Source organism: Lissotriton vulgaris, chromosome 8, assembly GCF_964263255.1.
Source record: "Lissotriton vulgaris chromosome 8, aLisVul1.2, whole genome shotgun sequence".
In the NCBI taxonomy this organism is placed as follows: Eukaryota; Metazoa; Chordata; class Amphibia; order Caudata; family Salamandridae; genus Lissotriton; species Lissotriton vulgaris.
The window spans coordinates 208,474,749-208,496,767 of record NC_141696.1 but is presented as its reverse complement, the minus strand read 5'-3'; the positions used below and the strand labels follow the sequence as shown (position 1 = coordinate 208,496,767).

The window sequence follows — 22,019 nt, the reverse complement described above, 5'->3', positions numbered from 1 at the left end:
AGGGGTGTATGGGTGGTTGAGTGTGTGTGTGGGTGTGTTAGTGAGTGAATGGACGCCTCAGTGGTACATGTGTGAGTAACTGCATATGTGAAATGCAGTATATGTAAGTGTTGGAATGTATACATGACTATATGTGAGAGTGGCTATATCTATGAGTGTGTGCTTGTATTAGTTATTTATAAGAGTTTAAGTGTGTATTAGTATATGTTTCAATAAGTGAGATGGTGTGTGAACAACTGTATAGGTGAGTAAATGGGAGTGTGATTGATTCTTTGCATGGCACAATAGGTGGATGAGTGGCAGTGTGTGAGTGTCTGTATAGATATGTGAGTGCATATGATAATGCTGTATTGATGGTTGACTGCATGTATGGGTGACTTTATGGGTGAATGAGTGGATGTTTGTGCAGACCTAGAAATTAGTGAGTGGGTATGTACTAAATGGTATTCGTGTTTCTATTGTTTCGGAAATGGAAGTCTTTTTTTTTAGAGTGGGTGTTTCAATGGTTATATTAGGGTATGAGGAGGTGCATCAGATTATCATGTGGATAATGTCATCAGTGATGTCATAAGTGATGTCACCGGTGATGTAATTTGAGATGCCATCAGTGATGTCCCTGACCATGTCATGAATTATGTGACGTCATCAGCAGTGCATTGTGGGGGCGCAAGTTATAGTTAGCATAACTAACTATAACGGGGGAATTTCTCTGGTTTTGTATGAGTGAAATGTCCAACTAACTATAACGTCAATGAAACCTATGTTTTTTTTCAGTGAATATATATATATTTAAAGATATAGATGGATATAGGTATATATACATGTAGATATTATAACAAACTAATTTAGAAATATATAAACACATATATCAATCAAATAAATAATAGAAATTATGATATAAAAACACTTTAAAACAATATTGTTGTAGTACTAAATGTAAGTTTTATATATTTAAAACATTGTTATCATTGTATAGAAAAACAATATACTTAACAGCGATACTACTTGCCTCAATATGATGATACTGACAGTATTCAGTCTTCAATATTTAATACCATTGATATTCTGGCTTCAATATTAATGGTGCTCACCCTTCTGCAGCTCATTTCCTTCGAGTGTGAAAAAGCAAACTACAGCAAATACATTTTATTTGTACTCATCAGGGCCTACATACAGGTGGATTGACGTTCTGTGCTATTTTATTGTCAGCAAAATATGAACAAGCATGCCTAATGACGTGCATTAAATCTCTTGTGTTCACAATACAGCAGTATTTCATACAAACTGTTACATTTTATCAACATTTTTCTCCCAACTCTACTCCCATACAAACTAGTCTACTAATGAACAACCGACAATCTATTCTTTGGCATGTAATATTTCAGATGTGCATGGACTGTATCAGATAAAGTGAGACGGGGAGCTCTAAGTTTGGGCTGGTGTCTTTCAAGACGTGCTACTTTTGGCTGGAATTATAGCAGTGCTTGTAGCAGGTTTTGTTTGACATATCTAAAGTAAACAACTGAACATAGCATATTAGCATATACAAAGCAACATAACATCACAATTCAGATATAACAGGTACATCACATCAAAAGAGTCAAACGAGAACAAAAAACCTGCAGTACAAGAAAAGAAATTCACACTGCAATAATGCATCACACAAAGACATCAGACATCCCCAGCACAACAAAGTGCAACAGCAAATGTGCACAAATGTTCTTGTCACACATTACCAACTCCCAGATCTTGTTTTCATAAAACGGTGGTAAAAGGTGTTTAATGCAACAGTAACTTAAAAGCACCAGCCACAAATGTTAGTGGTCTGGCTTCTAGAATTGGTTCCAAGGAATGACTCACTAAAATAAAAGTCAGATATTTCTGTTCTTTATGTCATCTTTAAAGGTTGTTTTTTCTTTTTGCTGAAAATGTTTGCTTCTTCTTTTAAATTTCTATGATTTATTAAATAGTTTCCTACATGTTTCCGTTTCTTCATTGCTGAGCAGAATAACAATAATTGGGATCTTTTCAATTCAGCTGTTAACATGTTGGATTGATGTGTTATATGCACCCAAAGGCACGAAACGCAGTAGCACAAAATTAACATTTTCACAAAAGAATGAACTGGGAGCACTTCAAAAGATTTGTTAAACTTTGAAGTCTTCTCTTTTTTCTTACTGTGATTTCTTTGAAGAGGTTGTAATGTTGCAGGTGCTGTGCACACAGTCAGCAAGGGCTATTGATAAGTAATGTTTTATAAGCTTTCCAGTTAATGTATTCCTGCATTTTATTTTCAAGCATCTCTTTGGATGGGTATGGCTGCACCTGCGAAGAATACAGACGTGTTCAAATGGTTTAGCATGAGAATAGAGAACCACATTGCAGGAAATCATGTAAGCCACAATTTTGTACATATCCACAGACAGACAGTACTGTAGGCTAAAATGCAGGCAATTTTGTAGAGCAGACGAGCAAACCTGAACCATTATCTTAGACGTGCGCAGTGAACATTTATATCAGAGCGCAAACCCCAACATGCATGAGCTTTCAAAACAAATTCTTCAAAGGATCGCGTATGTGTGTATACATCTATATCGACTCAGGAAAACATTTACATTGGGGAAGAAAACAATCATATTTTCGTAATCAGTCGATCTGCTTCGAAATCCGCATTTAAAGGATACATCTAGTTGGGATATGTGGTGCTGTTTGTACAAAGGCAGCGCCGACAATGTTTTATTCATAAACAATGCTGGATATTACATTTTGGAGGCAAGAGTATTGCACTGAAATTCATTTATCACCAGTGCTGATAGAGGCATGCTTTTTTTTAAACAAATGTTCAATTTCTGCTAATTGATTTATTGGCACGTGAAATATTAATTTTGCATAAATGCAATGTTATATACCTGCAATTCCACGCTGCTGCCAATTAAAATGTGAATTGAGCTCAATTATGCATGAAAAGCAATAACCTCAATAGAACAACCTAGCTTTACTGCAGAGCCGACCGATTCCTCCATCATTAATGCTCAGTTGTCATCTTTCCGCTGTTCTTCAGTCGCTCACATTTCCGGCAGTATCTCAAGCCTCCTTACATTTGATTCTACAGATATTACTGGCAAACTGCTCCTTGGTGACCTGCCTGAAGGGCACTGGTCCATCTGTGCTTGATAGTGGTCATACAGCAACATTATTGTACAATATCTTTCAATGTTTTATTACACTTTATTGCGATGTCTTATTCGTGTTTAAAGGTAGCGTTGCATTTTAATTTTTCATGTTTATAAAGGTAGCGATGTTACATTTGTAAGGCTGGAGCAATTTGAGGAGTTTTTAAAGAAAACAGCAGAAGTGTGTGTTGACTATCACTATGTTATTTTGTAGCCCTGAAATTGTTACAGAGCAGGCTGAGATGCTTGGTCACCATAAGATAATGACCTCAGACTGAGTGCTAATTTTTTGGAAAGTTCTTTTTAAAAAATGTGTAAATTTTAAAAATTGTTATTCGCCAACAAAGTACAAATGTATGGTATTTAATACGTTTTTATTATTAGATTAGTATTTATTCTGTCTAGCTTAGGGATGCAAGCTTTTATGACAATGTTGTCGAATAAAGTATTTAAACTTGAACTTGAGTGCTAATTTTTTGGAAAGTTACATATGTTACTTTTTTTAAAATCAGACTGACTGAAAGCAATACCCTTGTTTTGCTGTAACAAAAAATTCTGTGCTTTTATGGTTTTGGGGGTACATCTACGTCCGGAGATTCTGCCCATTTGCGACTGCTGAAATAGCTTTTGCCATGTTCTAATCCTATTGTGCAAATCGATAACCTATAAACTACTCGTTAAATAGGGTTTGCGTGTTGCTATTAGGACGGGGCGTGCCTCCCTAATAGTGAGTCACAGGGGGATGTATGATAGCTTTGAAACTGGAATGTGGTCGTAAAATAATCGCATTTTACCGCCTACTCCAAGTAGGTGATAAGCCAGTCGCAAACAGAAGGGGTCCCCAGTGGACACCTTCCCATTTGTGAATAGTAGAGAACATTTTTTTAAGCGCAGGCAGTGGTCCCATGGATCACTGCCTACTCCTAAAAAATGCAAAGGAAACTTTTCATTTTTCTTTTTTAAATGCATCCCGTTTCTTTAAGGAAAAGGAGTCGCATTTAAGAAAATAAAATGCTTTATTTAAAAAGGAATCACAGACATGGTGTTCTGCTGACCCCAGCAAGCCACCATCTCTGTGACTACTGGACATTCCCAAAGGGGTGCACATTGCAACCTACCTCATGAATATCATTGAGGCAGGTCATTTGCAACTTCATTGGGAATCACTAAATGTGCCTGAGACACATTAGTACATTTCATTATGCAACATGGAATTTGCGGGTTCCTAAAATGAAATAGTCATGCATGTGGCCTATGGCTCCTATCTAACCAAAACAGTAGGAGACAACATAAGGTCCATCTGGGGTCTATAAGGGCCCATTAAAGTTAGGAGAAATTATAGGGGTAGGGTGAGCCTTGGTTCCTTCATGCTAAGAATGTAGACCCAAACATTATGTTATAGGATATAAACCAATAGTATTTTATGTTGTGGACTGTTTTCTATTTCTCATGTGTAGGTTTTGCCTAAAAGACACACACACCAAAGATACCTTTTGCTGCAATTGGCTTTTCAGTAGAGTTCTCCAATTGTGTAATACTCTTTCTACATTCACATGTGCACGTATCCTGAGTAGCCAACTGAAATATTTATGTGGGCAGAGAAATTGGGCTATAAGGCATGACCATTGACCCCTGTGACATCACCATAACAACAAACAAAAAATAAAACAAATTCTGCAGATCAATAACTGTGATACTGAATGTAATTACAGTGACATCACTGTAAGCGTTATCTCCGGAACTGGTGTCCTATCGGCTGTGTGGTAACCTTTGCTTCCTCTATCTACAGCTACCAAAGCGTCTGGCAGCCAGTGAGCCCTGTGCATATCTTGACTTTGCCAGATCCAAATGTTTCAGCCCATACCCAGATCACCTTACTTTCAAACTGTATGATTTCCCCCACAAACATTTTTCCTTTCCGTTGCCTTCACCTGGCCTCTCTTGTGACAACTATTGCATATTTAGGGTTAGTCATTATTTTTGCTAAAAGTTTAATTAGTTAAATGTGCAAAAGGTGATAAATATATTAGCTTCAGGGCAGTTCAATTAAATAGTGTGTCCTTAATGCACCTAATGGGGCAGAATAAACATAATTTAAACTGAATGATTACAGCAAACTCTGCCTTTTCAGGTTGTTTAAAACTTTTTCTGAAGAGGCAGTCTATGCTTAGAAATTGTTTATATGTAGATAATATCAACCAGAGTTTGGGAGGGGCATGTAAGGTGGTGTGTGAGTGCTGGGTAAACGCTCATACGTGCCTCCCCAAAGAATGAAATACATTGAAAAATCTCTCAATGTACCTATTTGTATTTCCCAACAATCCCTCTTCAATTCAATATCTTCTTTAAAATCCACTATGTCAATGTTTTAAGGCACATTTTTATTGCTGAAGATTGTTGCTTGCAGAGGAACAAGTATGATATTAAATGCCAAAAGGCTTAGAGTTTCCCCCCTAATCAAGAAGCAGCTTTCATTATTTCAACATCAACATTTACTCAATTAGAGGTTTGAAAGTGAAGGCCTGAACCTTAATACACATAGTGTTCCAGAGGCCCAGAAGGTGTTTAAATCCACTTGTTACCCCTTTGGTAATAAAGAAGAGGCTGCACAAATCCTTGTGCAGCCCATACTATATTATCGATCATACCAGCACAAAATGCTCACCACCACACTTTCACTGGGGAATTCACTCATTTGCATGGAGGCGTGATAATATGCAAGTGAGGGAATGCTTCTGCAAGCCAGAGAGTGCACTGATTGTGCACCCCTCCTGTTACCTCCAGTAAGTCCTGACAGAGCGCCCAGGTCACCCGCCTCAGATTACCATACTCACCTGGGCCCATAAACAACATATGATGAGATTTAATCAGGTAACCTGTGCATTTACTCTAATCAGTGATTTATAAACTTCATTTAGGACCTATACCATTATCTTACCAATCTTCGTCATCAGTACCTAAAGTCCTAAGGGATCAAAGGTGTTAGAATATTAGGTAGAATAAGAACATTTGCACTCATAAAATAACCACAACTCGGGAAAAATGTAAACTCTTTACCAAAAATCTTTAAAATGTCATAATCCAAGCATTAAACAATAGAAAATTCTCAATTAGGAATAATAACAATTAGGATGAAAATATGCAGAGTTTTTATAAAGCAGCCTTTACGCATTTGACATTAAGGGGGGAAGAGAGAAGGAAACAATACAATGACATACCCACATTGAATATTTACCTAGAATTGTGTGAAGAACTAACCCTGGCTACGTGTCAGTTTAAAGGACAGAAGTGCAGGCACCATAAAGGCAAGCAGGTGCAGTTCGGAATCAGGACAGGTGAAACCAAATAGTATCAGGACAGGACCACCAAGGGCTAAGACCAGCACCCGCAGTTAAAGTTGCAACGCCTGCTTTACTCCCTCTTTGCAGCTAACAGCCAGAAGCCGGTAAGAGTTATCGATCTCTCCAACAAAGTGCTTCGCCAGCACTTCAGCTCTCAAACACCAATCTGGGTTTTGAACCTTCTGACAGAGGGCTCCGCCAGCACCTCTGCTCCCTATCACTTATTGAGTGCATTGGGTCAGTGACAGGTCAGCTATTCGGACAAGTCGGACAAATTAACTAGCTGAGCCTACCCTATTTTTATACTATTTTCAAGGTCAGTGTACCACCCCCAATGTTGCAAGTGTAAGGATGCCCCATTTTGATTGGATAAAAGAATGAGGAGAGATCATCACACCATACCAAATGAAACTTTTGGAATGAATATTAATGTTTGCGGTCCCGCCCATCAATTTATTTTCCCATGTATGTTTTATTCCACCCAGCAATGAATGTTCCAATATTGGTTACATTTTAATTCATATTTTAGATCAGCTTCCTTCACAGGGGTCAGGAGTTAAAGTTACCATTTGCATCTAGGTCAAGACTGTCCCTGGCACTCATTCAAAGCCATGACTCAATGGTTTTCAGACTCTAGTGCGCAGGCTCAAAGGTTTCAATATGGAGTGCAGTGGGTTTCAAAATGGAGTATCGGGTACATTTCAGGCTCAGAAGCGTGATTACATGAAAGAATAGAAAATAAAATTTTAGAATAAGACTAAATGAATGCACTGTATACCACTTATCTCTACTCTATTCCCATTATTTTTTATTTAACTATTGCGTTAGAGTTAAGCAGAATGAACAAGCTTAGCAAAAGCAGCAGTGCAAGCTTCTTGCATGTGGGGACATGGAGCAGCCATCTTAGTTCTAGTGCGCAGAAGCAAAAGATTCCCTCCAAAGCAGAAAGTACGCCATGTCATGTGAGTGTGACAGACGCATGCACAGTAAGAAATCCCGCGTAGCAGCGGCCAAATAAATGCAAGCGGATTATCGTTAGTAAAAGCACATATGCAAGCTACACTTAGATGTCATCTAATGCAATACTAATAGGACAAAACATGTTGATTAGTATATTAACATTATGTTAAGAGGACTGAATACAAGCAAATCGCATTACGTGCAAATCCTTGCTCCATCAGTCCCACACAGCAGGATTGCTGTGAAGTTGTCAGAGGCCATGCCCTCTTTCTTCACCAATCTGTAAACGTGTCTCCCGGCACGCTGCTAGTTAGGGGATAAAGTTTCTTCGGCTTCTGAGGGACCTTGGGGGGGCCAAGAAGCCCTCCTTGTACCTCCTGTAAGTCCTACACAGCGGAATTCCTAAGATCTGGTCGGAGACCCAGTCACCTTTCCCCACTATTCTGCAAACAGGACTGCTAGTTAAAAAACCCTAGAAATTCCCACAAAAAAATCAAAGGATACAGGGACATTATAATTAAGAATTAGCATTTAAAAAAACCTTAGAAATTCACTGAAAAAAACAAAGGTTACAAGGACGTTAAAGTTAGCAAATAGAATTTTTTTTAAACTTAGAACTTCACTAAAGAAACAAAGGTTACAGGGACATTATAGTTAGCTTCAGATTTTACTCATACAAAACCAGAGAAATTCCGCCGTTATAGTCACCTGAGTTAACTATAATTCGTGCCCCTGCAATGCACTGCTTATGTCCACACATACTACATCACTCATGACATTGTCAGTAACATCACTGATGACATCTCAAATGACATCAGTGATGACATCAGTGATGACATCATCCAGTGAGTGTTTTTAAAATGTTTATGAGTGTTACATTTATATACTAAGGTGTATTGGTGAATCAGTGAGTGATTAGGTCTTTCAGTGAATGTACAGACGACTGACTGGCTGTATAAATTCATGTATCTGTCTGTCAATTGATGTCTAAGTGAGTGTATGAGTGTGTCAGCGAGTACATGAATAGCTATATGGGTGATTGATTGGTTGTCCTTCTACCTCTATGATTGTTTGGGTGTTTGTGTGTGTGGGTGAGGAGGTGTTTGACTGCCTGTATGGGGTACTGTGTGCATGTCTGAGAAGCTGTATTGTATTGTAGTTCCTATATTCCCAATAAGCTCTGCGCATTGGAATAATATATCCTATAGATGTGACGTAGGACTTAGGTTGACTGGGTCTCTATCGAATATATTAAACTTAATTGTGAGTGTTAGCTAGCTCAGAGGTCACTAGAAACTTTCTCAAATAAACAAGAAGGGATTAGTTTCTGACAACTGCATAAACATTACAACTTTGTTTCCCAAGATAAAACGTATCTTCAGAGTCGTGGAAACAATAGATGGATATTTTACTCAGTCATTTGTGCATGCTTTGTTTCACCAGAGGTGCAGAGAAAAAGAGAGATGGGTGTTTTTAATAAAAGTATTTATTGAACAGTCTTCTGTCTCATGCAGAAGAAATTAACTGCTACAATTGCAAGACTGGCTGTAAAGTATAATGCGTACAGCAAGAAGAGTATTATAAAATAATACTGTAAAAGCATGGTACGGTTTGTAAGCCATAAAATAAAAACATAAATAAATAAAGACTAAAAGTACTCAACTGGTGCTTCTAAAATACGCCTACCCCGATGTACCTAACCTAAGGTTAGTACGAGGGAAAAAGTAAGTGTGGTGTAGCATAAGTTTAGTATTCTTTTGCCAATAATCTATCCAAGATTTCTCCTAGGGTCTAATCAGCTCCGTACCTTGGTTTAGAATGAAGGAGGTCTGGTATCTCTCTGTCTCCCAACTCGATTTCCCATCATCCCGCAAGGGGAGCTTGGAAACACTGGAGCTGGATTTCTCGGCAAGAGAAAAGACAGCGTCTCTCTCAGTGCGTCTGCTGGAGGGTCGGCTTCCTTCGGCACTTGATGTAGCGAAATGCGTCCAGCAAGTAGATAGTCGAACTGCTCCAAACCACCCTGTGTTTGCTATGGCAAGTGTGGGCATATTTATAACTTGAAGGTGCAGAGTTTGACGTACAGTTGGACAAAATAACTTTATCAAAGAGTTGTAGTTCTTTGAAAACTTCATGAGATCTTGGACAAATCAATATTCAAGCAAGTGGAAGTCCCTAACTGCTGAAGCCGAGTTTTCCAAGAAATCATTGTGGATTTTCGGAACTAGTGGAAGTATCCATGCCATATTTCGACTGCCTAGTCTATGTTTAAATATGATTATTATTTCTATGCCTATATAAGGACAAGGTGATTTATACCTATATAAGGGCATGAATCTGGAATATTACACTAGGGTCCTAAAACGCTATACAACACCCACTCCACTTTATTATGTTCGACATCACTAAAATTAAGCACTAAAACATATCTAAAGCATGTGTTTACAATCCCATCCAAAAATACATAAAAATGCATTTGAAATGGTTGCACACGAAAAGGAGCATTTGTACTGCACACATTTTAGAGCAATGATTTCATTTTAAGCATATAGTATGATATTGGCAATGCTAACTGAATGAATCATGAAAATGTATGAAATGGCTCTTAAATACAGAAGAAAAAGGACGAGACCATCACATAGCAGAATTAACTGTTTAGGTTTCTGGATAAGGTCAATATTGTTTCTAGGAAGTATTCAAATAATTCTTGTTCTCTAAGAATAGTTCTACTTTAAGAAGATTACCTTGTGACAAAGGTCAGTTTTGGAAAAAGTCAAATCAAATCGTAGAAAAATAGATTTCCAAAGTGAGAAGTTTTTGTTTTGAAAAATGAAGGTCGAATTCAAAGTTGTTAGAACTCTGTGTGCTAATTTCAAAAGTTATTCTAGGTGTCGGAAGAAAACATTAAATCTTCTAAGCTGGCAAAGAAATCGTCTACCACAGTAGGTGAAAGTTGAACCACTTCATTAAGTAGATCAATCGTACATAGATGAGAAGCATCGCCGTCAGCATCAGTCGCATTAGCAATGTTCGCAGTGCTTGGTACCTGTGTGCCTGTTGGTCCACGTATCTCACCTTCAGCTGGAATTGCTGGTGAGACCTCAATGAATGCCATCATCAGGATTGGTAGCCGTTGGGGACAACACAATGCATGAGCCGTTACCGAACCAAGCAAAGCGTCAACATCGTTTGGCAGCCCTGATGGAAGTGTCAGACAAATGTCCAACACGCATTCATCTCCACACTGCAGGCATCGTAGAACAGGTAAGATGCAATCTTGCCATATTGGTCTGAATGGCAGGAACCATTCAGATCTCTTAAACGAGCCAAGCCAATAATCTGTGTTATGCGCTCACGATATTGCATTGCCAGAAGAGTGTTCTCCATGGTAATCTGGGTCTTGCTGGTGACTGGACTTGCCATATCGGAGCAGAAGGGACAAAAATAGTATCCCTGCTATGAATCCCAAAATGAGAGGCAGGCCGCCGAACACAGAGTGCACGAAGTTTGGAAAAATGCCTAGGACTGCTTCAAAGGGTGCTAACAGTTCCGAAAAAATCATCCTATATACATGTTGTTAGACCTGGCATCTTTGGCGTGGTTTCCCCTGTCTTTTTGGCCTCTACCTCCTGTATTTTTGATGCTGTGCTGGATTTCGTTTTTGCTGGTTTAGATGCTTTGGACATTCTGCCACTGCTGATCAGTGACAGAGTGTAAGTACTCCCTGTGTAAATTGTTATGATGATTGGATATACATGATTGGCATATTTGTATCACCAAGAAGTCCCTAGTAAAGTGCACTGGGTGTGCCAGGGCTGGTGATGACAAATGCTACTAGTGGGCCTGCAGCACTGATTGTGCCACCCACATGAGTAGCCCCAAAATGGTGTCCCAGGCCTGCCACCGCAGTGCCTGTGTGCAGTCTGTGAACTGCCATGTTCTCCTGGTCAGTGTCCCCACTGACCAGGCCTAACCCTTCCCTTTTTTGTGCACATTGGTCACCCCTATGGAAGGCCCAAGGTACCCCCCTGAGCAGGGTGCAGTGTATATGAAAGGTAGAGCATGTACTGGTGCAGGTGACATGCTCTGGTAGTTAATTACAGCCATTTTCGTTTTTCACTATTGTAAGGCTATCTTGCTCCATAGGTTAACATGGGGGATTCTGGCTACAGTGGCTACCAGCATATCTTCCCATAGGAACAAGATAAGACATAAGAGTCTAGTATCCCTGAACTCAGAATTTAATAACACATCTTTTAGGAAAGGTTGTTTTTGAATCCTGTGTTTGAGAACAGCACTGAATAGGGCTGTGCCTGCTTTCCACAATGCTGGCTCCACCTCCTGCTGGGCGGCTGACAACCCTTCTCCTCGCTCTGAAAAGAAAGGAGAAGCCAGGAAAACAAAGTGCTCAAGAAACACCCAGAACTGGTTCAGACCGGGCTCAGGGCCCACTTGCACAAAGAGAACAAAGACTTTTTGGTGTATAAGTACAGAACCCCTGACAACAGAAAATGTGATCATCCTGGAATCAAGAAGGAACCTCTGCCTAGGAGAAAGCTGAAACTGAGGAAGGAAGATTGTCCTGCTGTTGCTATGCTTGATTGCCTTGCTGTTGCTTTGCTGCCAAGAAGAGGGGAAGGACTTTGCTTTGTGCTGTGTCCCCTTGCTTGAAGGAATCTCCAAGGACCTGAGAAGAGCTGGCACTCAGTTTTGATGTCCCAGGAACAAAATGACTTCACCCCCAGATTCCCCTGAGCTCTACTGAGAGAGTTCTGTCCTTCCTGGAGTTTGTGGCCCATGTGTGGTGCCTCTGGAAGTTGTACCTGTGCTGAGAAGCTGGAAGCCAAGATTTAAAGACTTTGCTGCAGAAAAGTTATCACAACGCTCGATGCGGAGCGCATCCCTGAGAGTGCAGGAAATTCCCGCCGCTACGAAGGCTGAAATCGTCGCAGCACCTGTTGCTGCTGCCAGAGCCGTCGCATTCTTTGTTTGCGGGACGCACCAGATCGGTGCAGAAAGACTACCATTGCTGCGAGTGTCGTCGCAGAGCCTGTCGTCACTGGGTGAGATCACCGCACCGCTTGCTTGCGGACCGCATCACGTCACTGCGAGCATCGTCGCAGAACCATCGCATCGAGGAGCTAAGAGAGAGAGAGATCGCCGCTGGATCGCACATCGTCGCCCTGGAGATCGTCGCAGCCCCTACAAGATCATCGCATCGTGCCTTTGCGAGAACAAACTTCCTACGGGACCTAAGTACAGGAATCCATACAAGTGTCCTTCCTCCCCATACAGACCGGATTCGTCGCAACACGCCCGCTGCTGCAGCTGGACTGTCTCATCGCCTCCCCAAGGTCTCAGGAGCAACGCATTGCTTGTTTTCTACCACACCAGCTTCTGCTTTTGGAACGTTGTCGCAACTAAAGGTACTGTGAGGAAAACGTGACGCAACTGTGAACTTTTCACGCAACTGTTGATTATTTTATCGCAGCCGAAAGAACTTTATCGCAACCATATTCTTGAACTGTGTATGTTGGATTTTTGTCGTTTTGGTCATGTGTAGTTTAGATTAAATATCTTTATTTTTCTAAAACTGTTGTGGAGTCAGTTTGTGTGTGTTTTCACTGTGTTAATGTGAGTGTTGGTACAAATACTTTACATATTGCCCTCTGATTTGCCTTGACTGCTCGTGCCAAGCCACCTAGAGGGTGAGCAGGGGTTATCTCACAGTGTTTCCTCCTTACCCTGACTAGAAGCAAGGGTCCCTATTTGGACAGTGGTACCTACCTCTGCCAACTAGATACCCCCAGTTCTAACACATGTACAATACCACTGGTATCAGACATGTTTAAGATATGACCTAACATTTCTGCGAAATGTATGGGGCAGTTTGTTGATATTAGGGCATGTATCTCTGAAGAGGACCTTTCAACTTGCAGATCATACGTCTCTCTGGACAAGGTCAGTGGCACAGTTTTTTGTAAAAGAATGGCTTTCATTCTGCTTAAAGTATCAATTCGTATAGAAGAGATGTTCAGTGAAGGCCATAGCGGTGACTCCCCGTCTGTCCTAGTTTTAGGAAACAATACTTGCATACAGCAAGTGACCCTGGCTGACACACTAACGAGATAGGCTATTCCTGGCATCATTCCACAACAGCTGTGATCATTCAACATTAAGTAGCTCACATTGGAAAGCTGCCTAAAAATTGGATTTATCACTGCTGCCGGGAGACCCTGCAGGTGGCAGGGTAAGTTGGTCGAAGAACCATTGCAGGCTCCATGTAAATTAATACCCTGACATAGAAGTGTACCGCTCAGTGTTGTTTTGCAATTTTTACCACTAAGAAATACCTCCTTTTCCCCACTCCAACATTTGTGTGTGTATGGTAAATCCCTGGTCGACTTTATGTATTCTTTACCCAACCTTTCATACAGGCCTGCTGGTATGTGTTTTAAGCAATACTGAAACTGGAACATCGTCACTGGTATTGTGATGGTGCCATGTATTATCCATTCCACTGCTGGTTTATCAGAAACGGTTAACTGCATGCGCGCTACGGGTTTTCCCGCTGTGCGCTGACTTTTGAAAATCGCGCGGTTCGTGACAAAGCCAGCTCGTCATCCGCGCAGCGCAGGTAACGCCCATGACGAGCTGGCTTTGTCATCCGCAGCGAAGGGGTTAATGGCAATCTTCCAGTTTTTCTATGCTCAGCACCGTATAGTCTGCTCCCCTCTGTGCCAAAGAGATTTGTTTATCTGTAAGGTTAAATCCAGCAAACAATGACGTGGTGTTGATTAGACACCAAGGCACATAGCCTGAACGAAGGTTTTGTAACGTCTAGCCTAGCAGCATTATAGAATGCAGTTGAGACTGTCCATGTTGTAACATGAGCAAGTCCTGTTCCATTATGTCTATGGCAGAGGATACAATGCTGACCAAAGAATAAATTCTGGATGACAGAGTCGTTAACCCATTGTCAACTACAGAGAGAGCTTTCTCTAAACTAATACAATCAATTTCTCATATTCGTTCTGCTGTCTCCATTTGCGTGACTTTCCATGCTTCATTATAAGCAGCATAAATGCCGGCGTATATGAAATGTTTATGACGTGTTTACGAGGTCCTTGTAAGAAATCTCTCAAATCAGCGCCATCTTTAAGTAAAGTTAAGTGTTGTTTTATATCTGGGAGTGCAGATTTTTGTAGCCACTGAAGGCACAGTTTTCCTTCTCTGTAAGCGGTTACTATCCCTGGATGTTGTCTCTGGACATATCTTGGATCTGGCCTATTTACTGTAAACTCTTGTGTCTTGTTCAGGAATCTATCTTGACAGTTATTCGTATCTGTGGGCCAGATTAACTACTGTTTCCAATCAGGATTAGTTCAGTTTTGTTGTAAAATATATTTTACGTCTACCTCCTCATCTGTAGTTCCATTACTATCAGGTGTGGGCTTAGGTATGGACGGTTTGTTTAAGTCTTTTATCTTAGCAAGGCCAAGACAAGATGTATGTTGAACAGTTTCATTTAAGAACATTATTTGTTCTGGGATGATGCAGGCTCTGAATAAGGCTTCTAAACCTTGCACCTGCCAGTCTTCTTTGCCCGAGACAGTTTTTGTCTCAATGTTGTCTTTCCACAAGTCAAAACCTAATGTGGAAAATTAGCATAAAATGCTGCAGAATAAATTTGCTTAGTATTAGTCTACATACTTTTCATTCCTATCTTATTAACATTTTTAAAGTAAAATGTTTCTGGAATTGTGACATTAAAACCTGAGAAGTATGGAAATTTTTCATAAAATGTTTTTGAGCTACCCTTTGGTGGCGTCAGACAATGTTCCCATTGATTATAAGTAAAAACATTTCTAGGGTTGGCAGATTTGTGCAAATAATGATGACCATAATGATTAAAACAATACATTTGTTCATAATCTGATGAACCTTCTAAGTATTCATGTTTTGTAAATTTTGCTGCTATTTCTAAGTCTGCCATCATGTTATTAACAGTCTCAAAGTCCCAATCATCAGAAAATGTGCTGAGTGAAAGAAAGTCACTCAAGGAAAACTTAAATTGCTGTGGAATCTTCAACAGCTCGACCGGACCATAAATGTCGTAATCAGTTCTGTCCCATGCTATACCACCAGGTAGAGGAACGGCTGTGACGTTTACTGATGACAGGTCTCTTTGTTCACGATGAGATGATTTGTGTGGTTTCAGGAGAAAGTTGATGTTCTTACTTGCTGTGTCCATTTTACTATATTGTCCATCTATCAGCTTCCCCAAACGTAAAACAAGAATGAGCCATAGTAGCAGAAAAAGTACACCTGACACAATCCAAAATTCAACCCATGGTGAAACCAGATATGTATTTGCAAGCTGGTGAAAACGATCTGTTACTTGTTCCTTGAAAGTTTTATTTGAATTCGGTAATTGCCATTGATTCCTATGGGCCTATCGGTAATTTTACCGATTTGTCAAGGGGGACAGGGTGTCACTTTGACACCCTGTAGCACCCCTGATTTTGGCTTGTGTGCAATGTGACACACATACATGCCCTTAGGGCATGTATGTGTGCTACATGGCACAGGTGTACATGCACAGATGTGCATGTACACAGAAATTCGTTATTTACCATGCCATTGTATTTCATGGTAAATAACGAATTTCTAAGGGCCTGTGGCACTGTTTCCAGTGCCACCTACATCCCAAAATTCCGATTCTGTACATTTACCGAATCGGTACTTTACCGATTCGGTAAAATTACCGATTCGGTAAATATACAGAATCGGTAATTTTCAGGCCCCCTACATCTGGAATTACGAATACCAGTCGGTAACGGCCGAAATCGGCCGTTACCGACCGGTATTTTCCCACCTACATATGGCCCCAGGTCGTCTGCTACACCTTTGGAGTCCACTGGGCCTACTACTTATTATCGGCCACATGGTGTGGTTTTACCAGGTCAATTGATACGAACCAGTTCTTCTTTCTTCCAGCAAGGGGCGGCAGTAACACTGTTCTTGATCCATGGATTGCAAAGACAGGTACTGGTTTTCTGTAGGAAGGCCCAAATTCCTTCTTATCCGCGATTTTCTCCCTGACCAGATCCCCAATCTTTGGAATCCAGACAGGTCTTGCTAGGACAGGTGGTTTTTCTTCAGTGGTCGTTGGCTTCTGTAATGTGTTGCTTAGACTTCTTCTTGTTTCATTTAAGTCCTATAAAACAGCCAAATGTTCTTTGATATCAAAGGCTTTTTGTTCTACTACTGAAGTATGACGTTCGAGGTCTTCGACTATCATTCTAGTACCAAAAAGTATTTCATATGGAGTGATTCCACCCAGAGAATTTCTTGGCAGATTGTTAAGACTACGTTGGACACTTATTAGATGTTTGACCCACCCGTCACCCGAGCCTAATACCCTTGCTGTTATAGATTGCTTTATGTCACGGTTTTTTCTTTCTACAACCGAATTTCCCTCAGGATGGAATGGACTTAAGTACCGCAATGCAACGCCCAAGCTGGCCATGGCCTCCTTATAAGCTCCAGAGCTAAACACAGGACCCTGGTCAGAATGTACTATGCCGATTGCGTATGTGCCGATAAAGACTCGCAAATCTTTTATACCAGTTTGGGCGTCAGCCAAGCGCTGAGGCCCCTTCCAAATGAATCTTGACTTAATAGTTGTGGGGCCACTTTCGTCCATGGTGTCTGCACTAGGCTGGCTACACTGTAGTCAGGTATCTGGTGGCTCTCTATGCTATGATCTCTATAACAGACATCGCAATTAATTCATACATGGCCACCAGTACATCTCCTGTAATTCTAGTAGAGATTTTGAGATCCCTTGATGTATCAGACCTTCTACATTATGTGCTTCTTGAATCAAAGCCCCTCTCTGACTCCTGTTTGGAATTACCCTATCCCCCACTCCAGGGGTTCAAGCAAAAGGGACGGAGTTGGCATCAATTATGTATGAATATTCGAGTGGATAGTTTAGAGGTAACGAAGCTCCACAGCCTTTGCTAGTGGCATTGAAAGCTAGCAAGCAATGTTTCACCATCTATTTGTGTTTTTGAACGAGTGATTGCAGCTACGGAAGCCGTTTGCACAGCTGCCTTCGTGGCTTCATCAGCCAATGAACTCCCTGCAATGTGAACGCCATCACGCTGATGACTCAGTATATTCGATCACTTGAGTCTTTTGTAGTTCTTTCTGTAATAGAACTACTTGTTCCCAAAGCAATTTATACTTGATTGTGCCACCTTTTACATCTTTGAAACCAATTTGAACCCACGTCTGCAAGTATTCATTCAATCAATCAATCAATCAATCAATCAATCAATCAATCAATCAATCAAGAAATTTGTATAGCGCGCTACTCACCCAGAGGGTCTCAAGGCGCTTGGGGGAGGGGGGTCTGCTACTGCTCGAACAGCCAGGTCTTGAGTTGCTTCCTGAAGGAGAGGTGGATCTTGGATCTGACGAAGGTCGATGGGGAGGAAGTTCCATGTCTTGGCTGCCAGGTAGGAGAATGATCTTCCTCCCATGGTGGCTCTTCGGATGCGTGGAACGGCGGCGAGGGCGTGGCTGGTCGATCGTAGCTGGCGGGTGGGAGTGTAGGAGGTCAGGCGGTTGTTGAGGTACCTGGGGCCCAGGTCATGGAGAGCCTTGTGTGCATGGGTGAGGAGTCGGAACATGATTCTCTTGTTGACGGGGAGCCAGTGCAGGTCTCTCAGGTGTCCGGAGATGTGGCTGTGACGGGAGATGTCCAGGATGAGTCGTGCGGAGGCGTTCTGGATGCGTTGGAGACTTTTCTGTAGTTTGGCTGTGGTTCCGGTGTAGAGGGTGTTTCCGTAGTTCAGTCAGCTGGTGACGAGTGCCTGGGTGACCGTCTTCCTGGTTTCGGTGGGGATCCATCGGAAGATCTTACGGAGCATGCGTAGGATGTTGAAACATGATGATGAAACGGCGTTGACTTGTTTGGTCATCGTGGGGGAGGAGTCCAGGATGAAGCCCAGGTTGCGTGCATGGTCCGTTGGTTTGGGTGCACTGCCCAGGGCCGGGGGCCACCAGGAGCCTTCCCAGGCAGAGGGTGATGATCCAAGGATGAGGACTTCCATCTTGTTTGAGTTCAGTTTCAGGAGGCTGTTCATCATCCAATCGGCTACGTCTTTCATCCCTTCGTGTAGGTTGGTTCTGGCGGTGGCTGGGTCGTTGTTGAGGGAGAGGATCAGCTGGGTGTCGTCGGCGTAGGAGATGATGTTGAGGTTGTGTTGGCGTGCGATGGCCGCGAGGGGGCTCATGTAGACGTTGAAGAGGGTGGGGCGGAGTGATGATCCTTGTGGAACGCCCCAGATGACTTCGGTGGCCTCGGATCTAAACGGGGGGAGGCGGACTCTCTGGGTTCTTCCTGCGAGGAACGAGATGATCCATTCTAGTGCCTTCTCTTGGATTCCGATGTTGCTGAGGCGCTGCACTAGGGTGCGGTGGCAGACAGTGTCGAACGCTGCGGAGAGGTCCAGAAGGATGAGGGCTGCTGTTTCCCCATTGTCGAGCATGGCTCGGATGTCGTCAGTGGCTGCGATGAGGGGGATCTCGGTGCTGTGGTTGGCTCGGAAGCCGGACTGTGAGTGGTCAAGGGATCCGTTTGTCTCGAAGAAGGCGGCAAGCTGTCTGTTGACGGTCTTCTCGATGACTTTGGCAGGAAAAGGGAGGAGCGAGATGGGGCGGTAGTTCTTGAGGTCGGTGGGGGTCTGCTGATGGTTTCTTCAGGAGGGCGCTGAGTTTGACGTGCTTCCAGCTCTCCGGGAAGGTGGCGGTGTTGAAGGAGCAGTTGATGACGTCTCGGAGTTGGAATGCGATGACGGAGTCGGCCTTGTTGAAGACGTGGTGGGGGCATGGGTTGGTTGGTGATCCGGAGTGGATGGTGTTAATCCTGTGGATGGTGTCTTCGGGGCTGACCGGGGTCCAGGCGCGGAGGGTGGTGGTGGGGGGCGCTGGTTTGGTGGTTGGGTGCGTGGTCTGTGCGCCAAAGCTGTTGTGTATGTCGCCGATCTTGCTGTGGAAGAACGAGGCGAGTAAGTCGCAGAGTTCTTGCGAGGGGGTGATGTCGTTGGTTCCGGCGCTGGGGTTGGAGAGCTCTTTGACGATGCTGAAGAGTTCCTTGCTGTTGTGTGAGTTGTTGTCTAGTCGTTCCTTGAATGCTGTCTTCTTGGTGGTGTGGATCAGCTGGTGGTGTTTGAGGGTGGCGTGCTTGAGGGCAGTCCTGTTGTCTGTAGTCGGGTCTTTGCGCCAGGCTTTCTCGAGGGTACGGCAGTTCTTCTTGGAGTTCTTGAGATCGTCGTTGAACCAGGAAGCTTTCTTGCTGCCGGGCCTGCTGGGAGGGTTTTTCAGGGGTGCGAGGTCATCAGCGCAGTTGGTGATCCACTGTGTGAGGTTGTTGGCTGCTTGGTTGGGGTACGTTGCGCTGGCGGGAGGATTCTGGTTCAAGGATGTGGTGAGCTGGTCGGTGGTGATCTTGTTCCAGCTCCTGCAGGGAACCTGTTGCGGATGGTGGTGAATCGTGGTCCTTCTGAAGCTGAAGTGGACGCAGCTGTGGTCTGTCCAGTGGAGTCCGGTGGAGTGACTGAAGGAGATGTACTTGCTGGAGGAGAAGACTCGGTGAAGCGTGTGGCCGGCGTAGTGGGTGGGGGTGTTCACCAGTTGCTTGAGTCCGAGGTTGGCAAGGTTGTCCAGCAGGGTGGTGGTGTTGCTGTCATTGTTGTTCTCCAGGTGGAAGTTGAGGTCCCCTAGGAGGATGTAGTCAGCGGAGGAGAGGGCGTGTGGGCTGATGAAGTCTGCGATGTATTCGCTGAATTGTGTGCGGGGTCCTGGGGGTCTGTAGATGAGGGTGCCTCTGAGTGTGGTCTTGGGGTCGGTGTGTATCTGGAAGTGAAAATGTTCGGCGGCTGTGAGGGTGTCGTCGGAGTTGGTTGTGATGCGGATGGTGTTCTTGTGGACGATGGCGATGCCTCCTCCTGTCTGGTTGACGCGGTCCCTCCGGGTGATCTTGTATCCATCTGGGATGGCGATGGCGGTGTCGGGCGCTGAGGAGGCGTTCATTCAGGTTTCCGTGAGGAAGGCGATGTCTGGAGATGTGGTGTCAAGCAGGTTCCAGAGTTCCACGGCGTGTCTGTGGACGGAGTGGGTGTTGAACAGGTTGCACTTCAGGTGGTTGCTGCTGGTGCTCGGCTTAGCGGGTGCAGTGCAGGTCCGGATGCAGGAGAAGTTGCAGGATTGGCAGGTGAAGGGTCCGTGGGTGCGTCTCGGGGTGGCTCGGTAGCAACCGGGGATCCAGCCGGTGTTGAGTGCGTTGAGGGTGGCGGCGTCATAAGTCGGGCGGGTGGGCTGGCATCTGCGGGGTCCAGGGGTTCTGGCACTGGGCGCGGTCCAGGCCCGGATGGGCACAGACGGGCTTGACTTTGGCGTGCCTTTGGCGCACAATCGGCGCGCCCGCTGCGCGTGTCTGCTGCGCGTACGCGTGGGCATCATAAGTAAGGAGCCGGGAGGGAGGGTCAGCTGGGTGGCGGGAGCGGGGCGGCGAATAGGCTGGCGGGGGCGGGGCCGCAGGGAGGCAGCGGCGGGAAGAGTCTGGTGCGGGCGGGCGGCTCAGCGGCGGCTGGGTCGCCCGAGGCAGGAAGAAAAGCGGCAACCAGGATCGTCGAGGCTCTGGAGGGGCTTTGGAGGTAGCAGGCAGCGGAGGAGCCTAGCGGCGACCTGGCCTGGACACAGGCTCAGTTCATTGTAAGATTGAACACACGAATCGCACACTATGAGTGTGGAGAATTCGCGATCAGTATTTTCAAGCGCCATCTTGAAAGCCTGTAGTTCAGCTCGCTGAGCTGTACAATCTCCTGGAGACTGTCTTTTGTGACCATAGGTCGGAATTTACCATCGCTCCAGCAACCTTTAACAATCGCACACGCTGCACTATAAGCTTGTTTTCCCCCAATCGCGGGCTGTGCTGATCCGTCTATATAAATTATGCATCCGTAATGTTCTAGAGGCAGAATCCCAGTGGGCAGAGGACATACTTGTTCGTATTCTAGAAATTTTTGAGTTTTCAAGCAGGGGTCAAAAACGTATTCAACATTTGATGCAGAAAGAGAATTAAAATGCAACCTATTGAAGGGAATTTAAAATGTGGCTCCTGTGAAAGTTGCCCATTAGCCGTAGAAACAAATGGGATTGTTTTCAATGGACAGAAAATAACATCCAAGGGGATGACAAACTGTAAATCAAAGAATATAATATATCTCTTGATTTGTCCTTGTAAAAAAGGATATGTTGGCGAAACCTCTCGCACTCTCAGTGTCAGACTCAATGAACATAGGTCAGCAATAAGGACCAAAAAAGTGGCCTCACCTATGGTCTCACATTTTCTCCGAAGAGGGCCATACTGAAAATGACATTGAATGGTTTATATTGGAAAAAATCTTAGCAAAAGAAGGATTAAGCCAAGAGAATATAGGGAAAAAACGTGAAGTCTTTTGAATCTTCC

General features: G+C 43.5%; 1 protein-coding gene across 1 annotated transcript in view; it reads right to left on the bottom strand.

Moving 5' to 3' along the window:
- Positions 1-994: 994 nt before the first annotated feature.
- LOC147696883 (cyclic nucleotide-binding domain-containing protein 2-like) overlaps positions 995-22,019 on the bottom strand; it is a 636,311-nt gene continuing 615,286 nt past the window's right edge. The window contains exon 15 of the mRNA XM_086933251.1: positions 995-2,325. Within this exon, the coding sequence (XP_086789377.1) occupies positions 2,227-2,325 (99 nt within the window). The 3' untranslated portion in view covers positions 995-2,226. The remainder of the gene's footprint in view (positions 2,326-22,019) is intronic.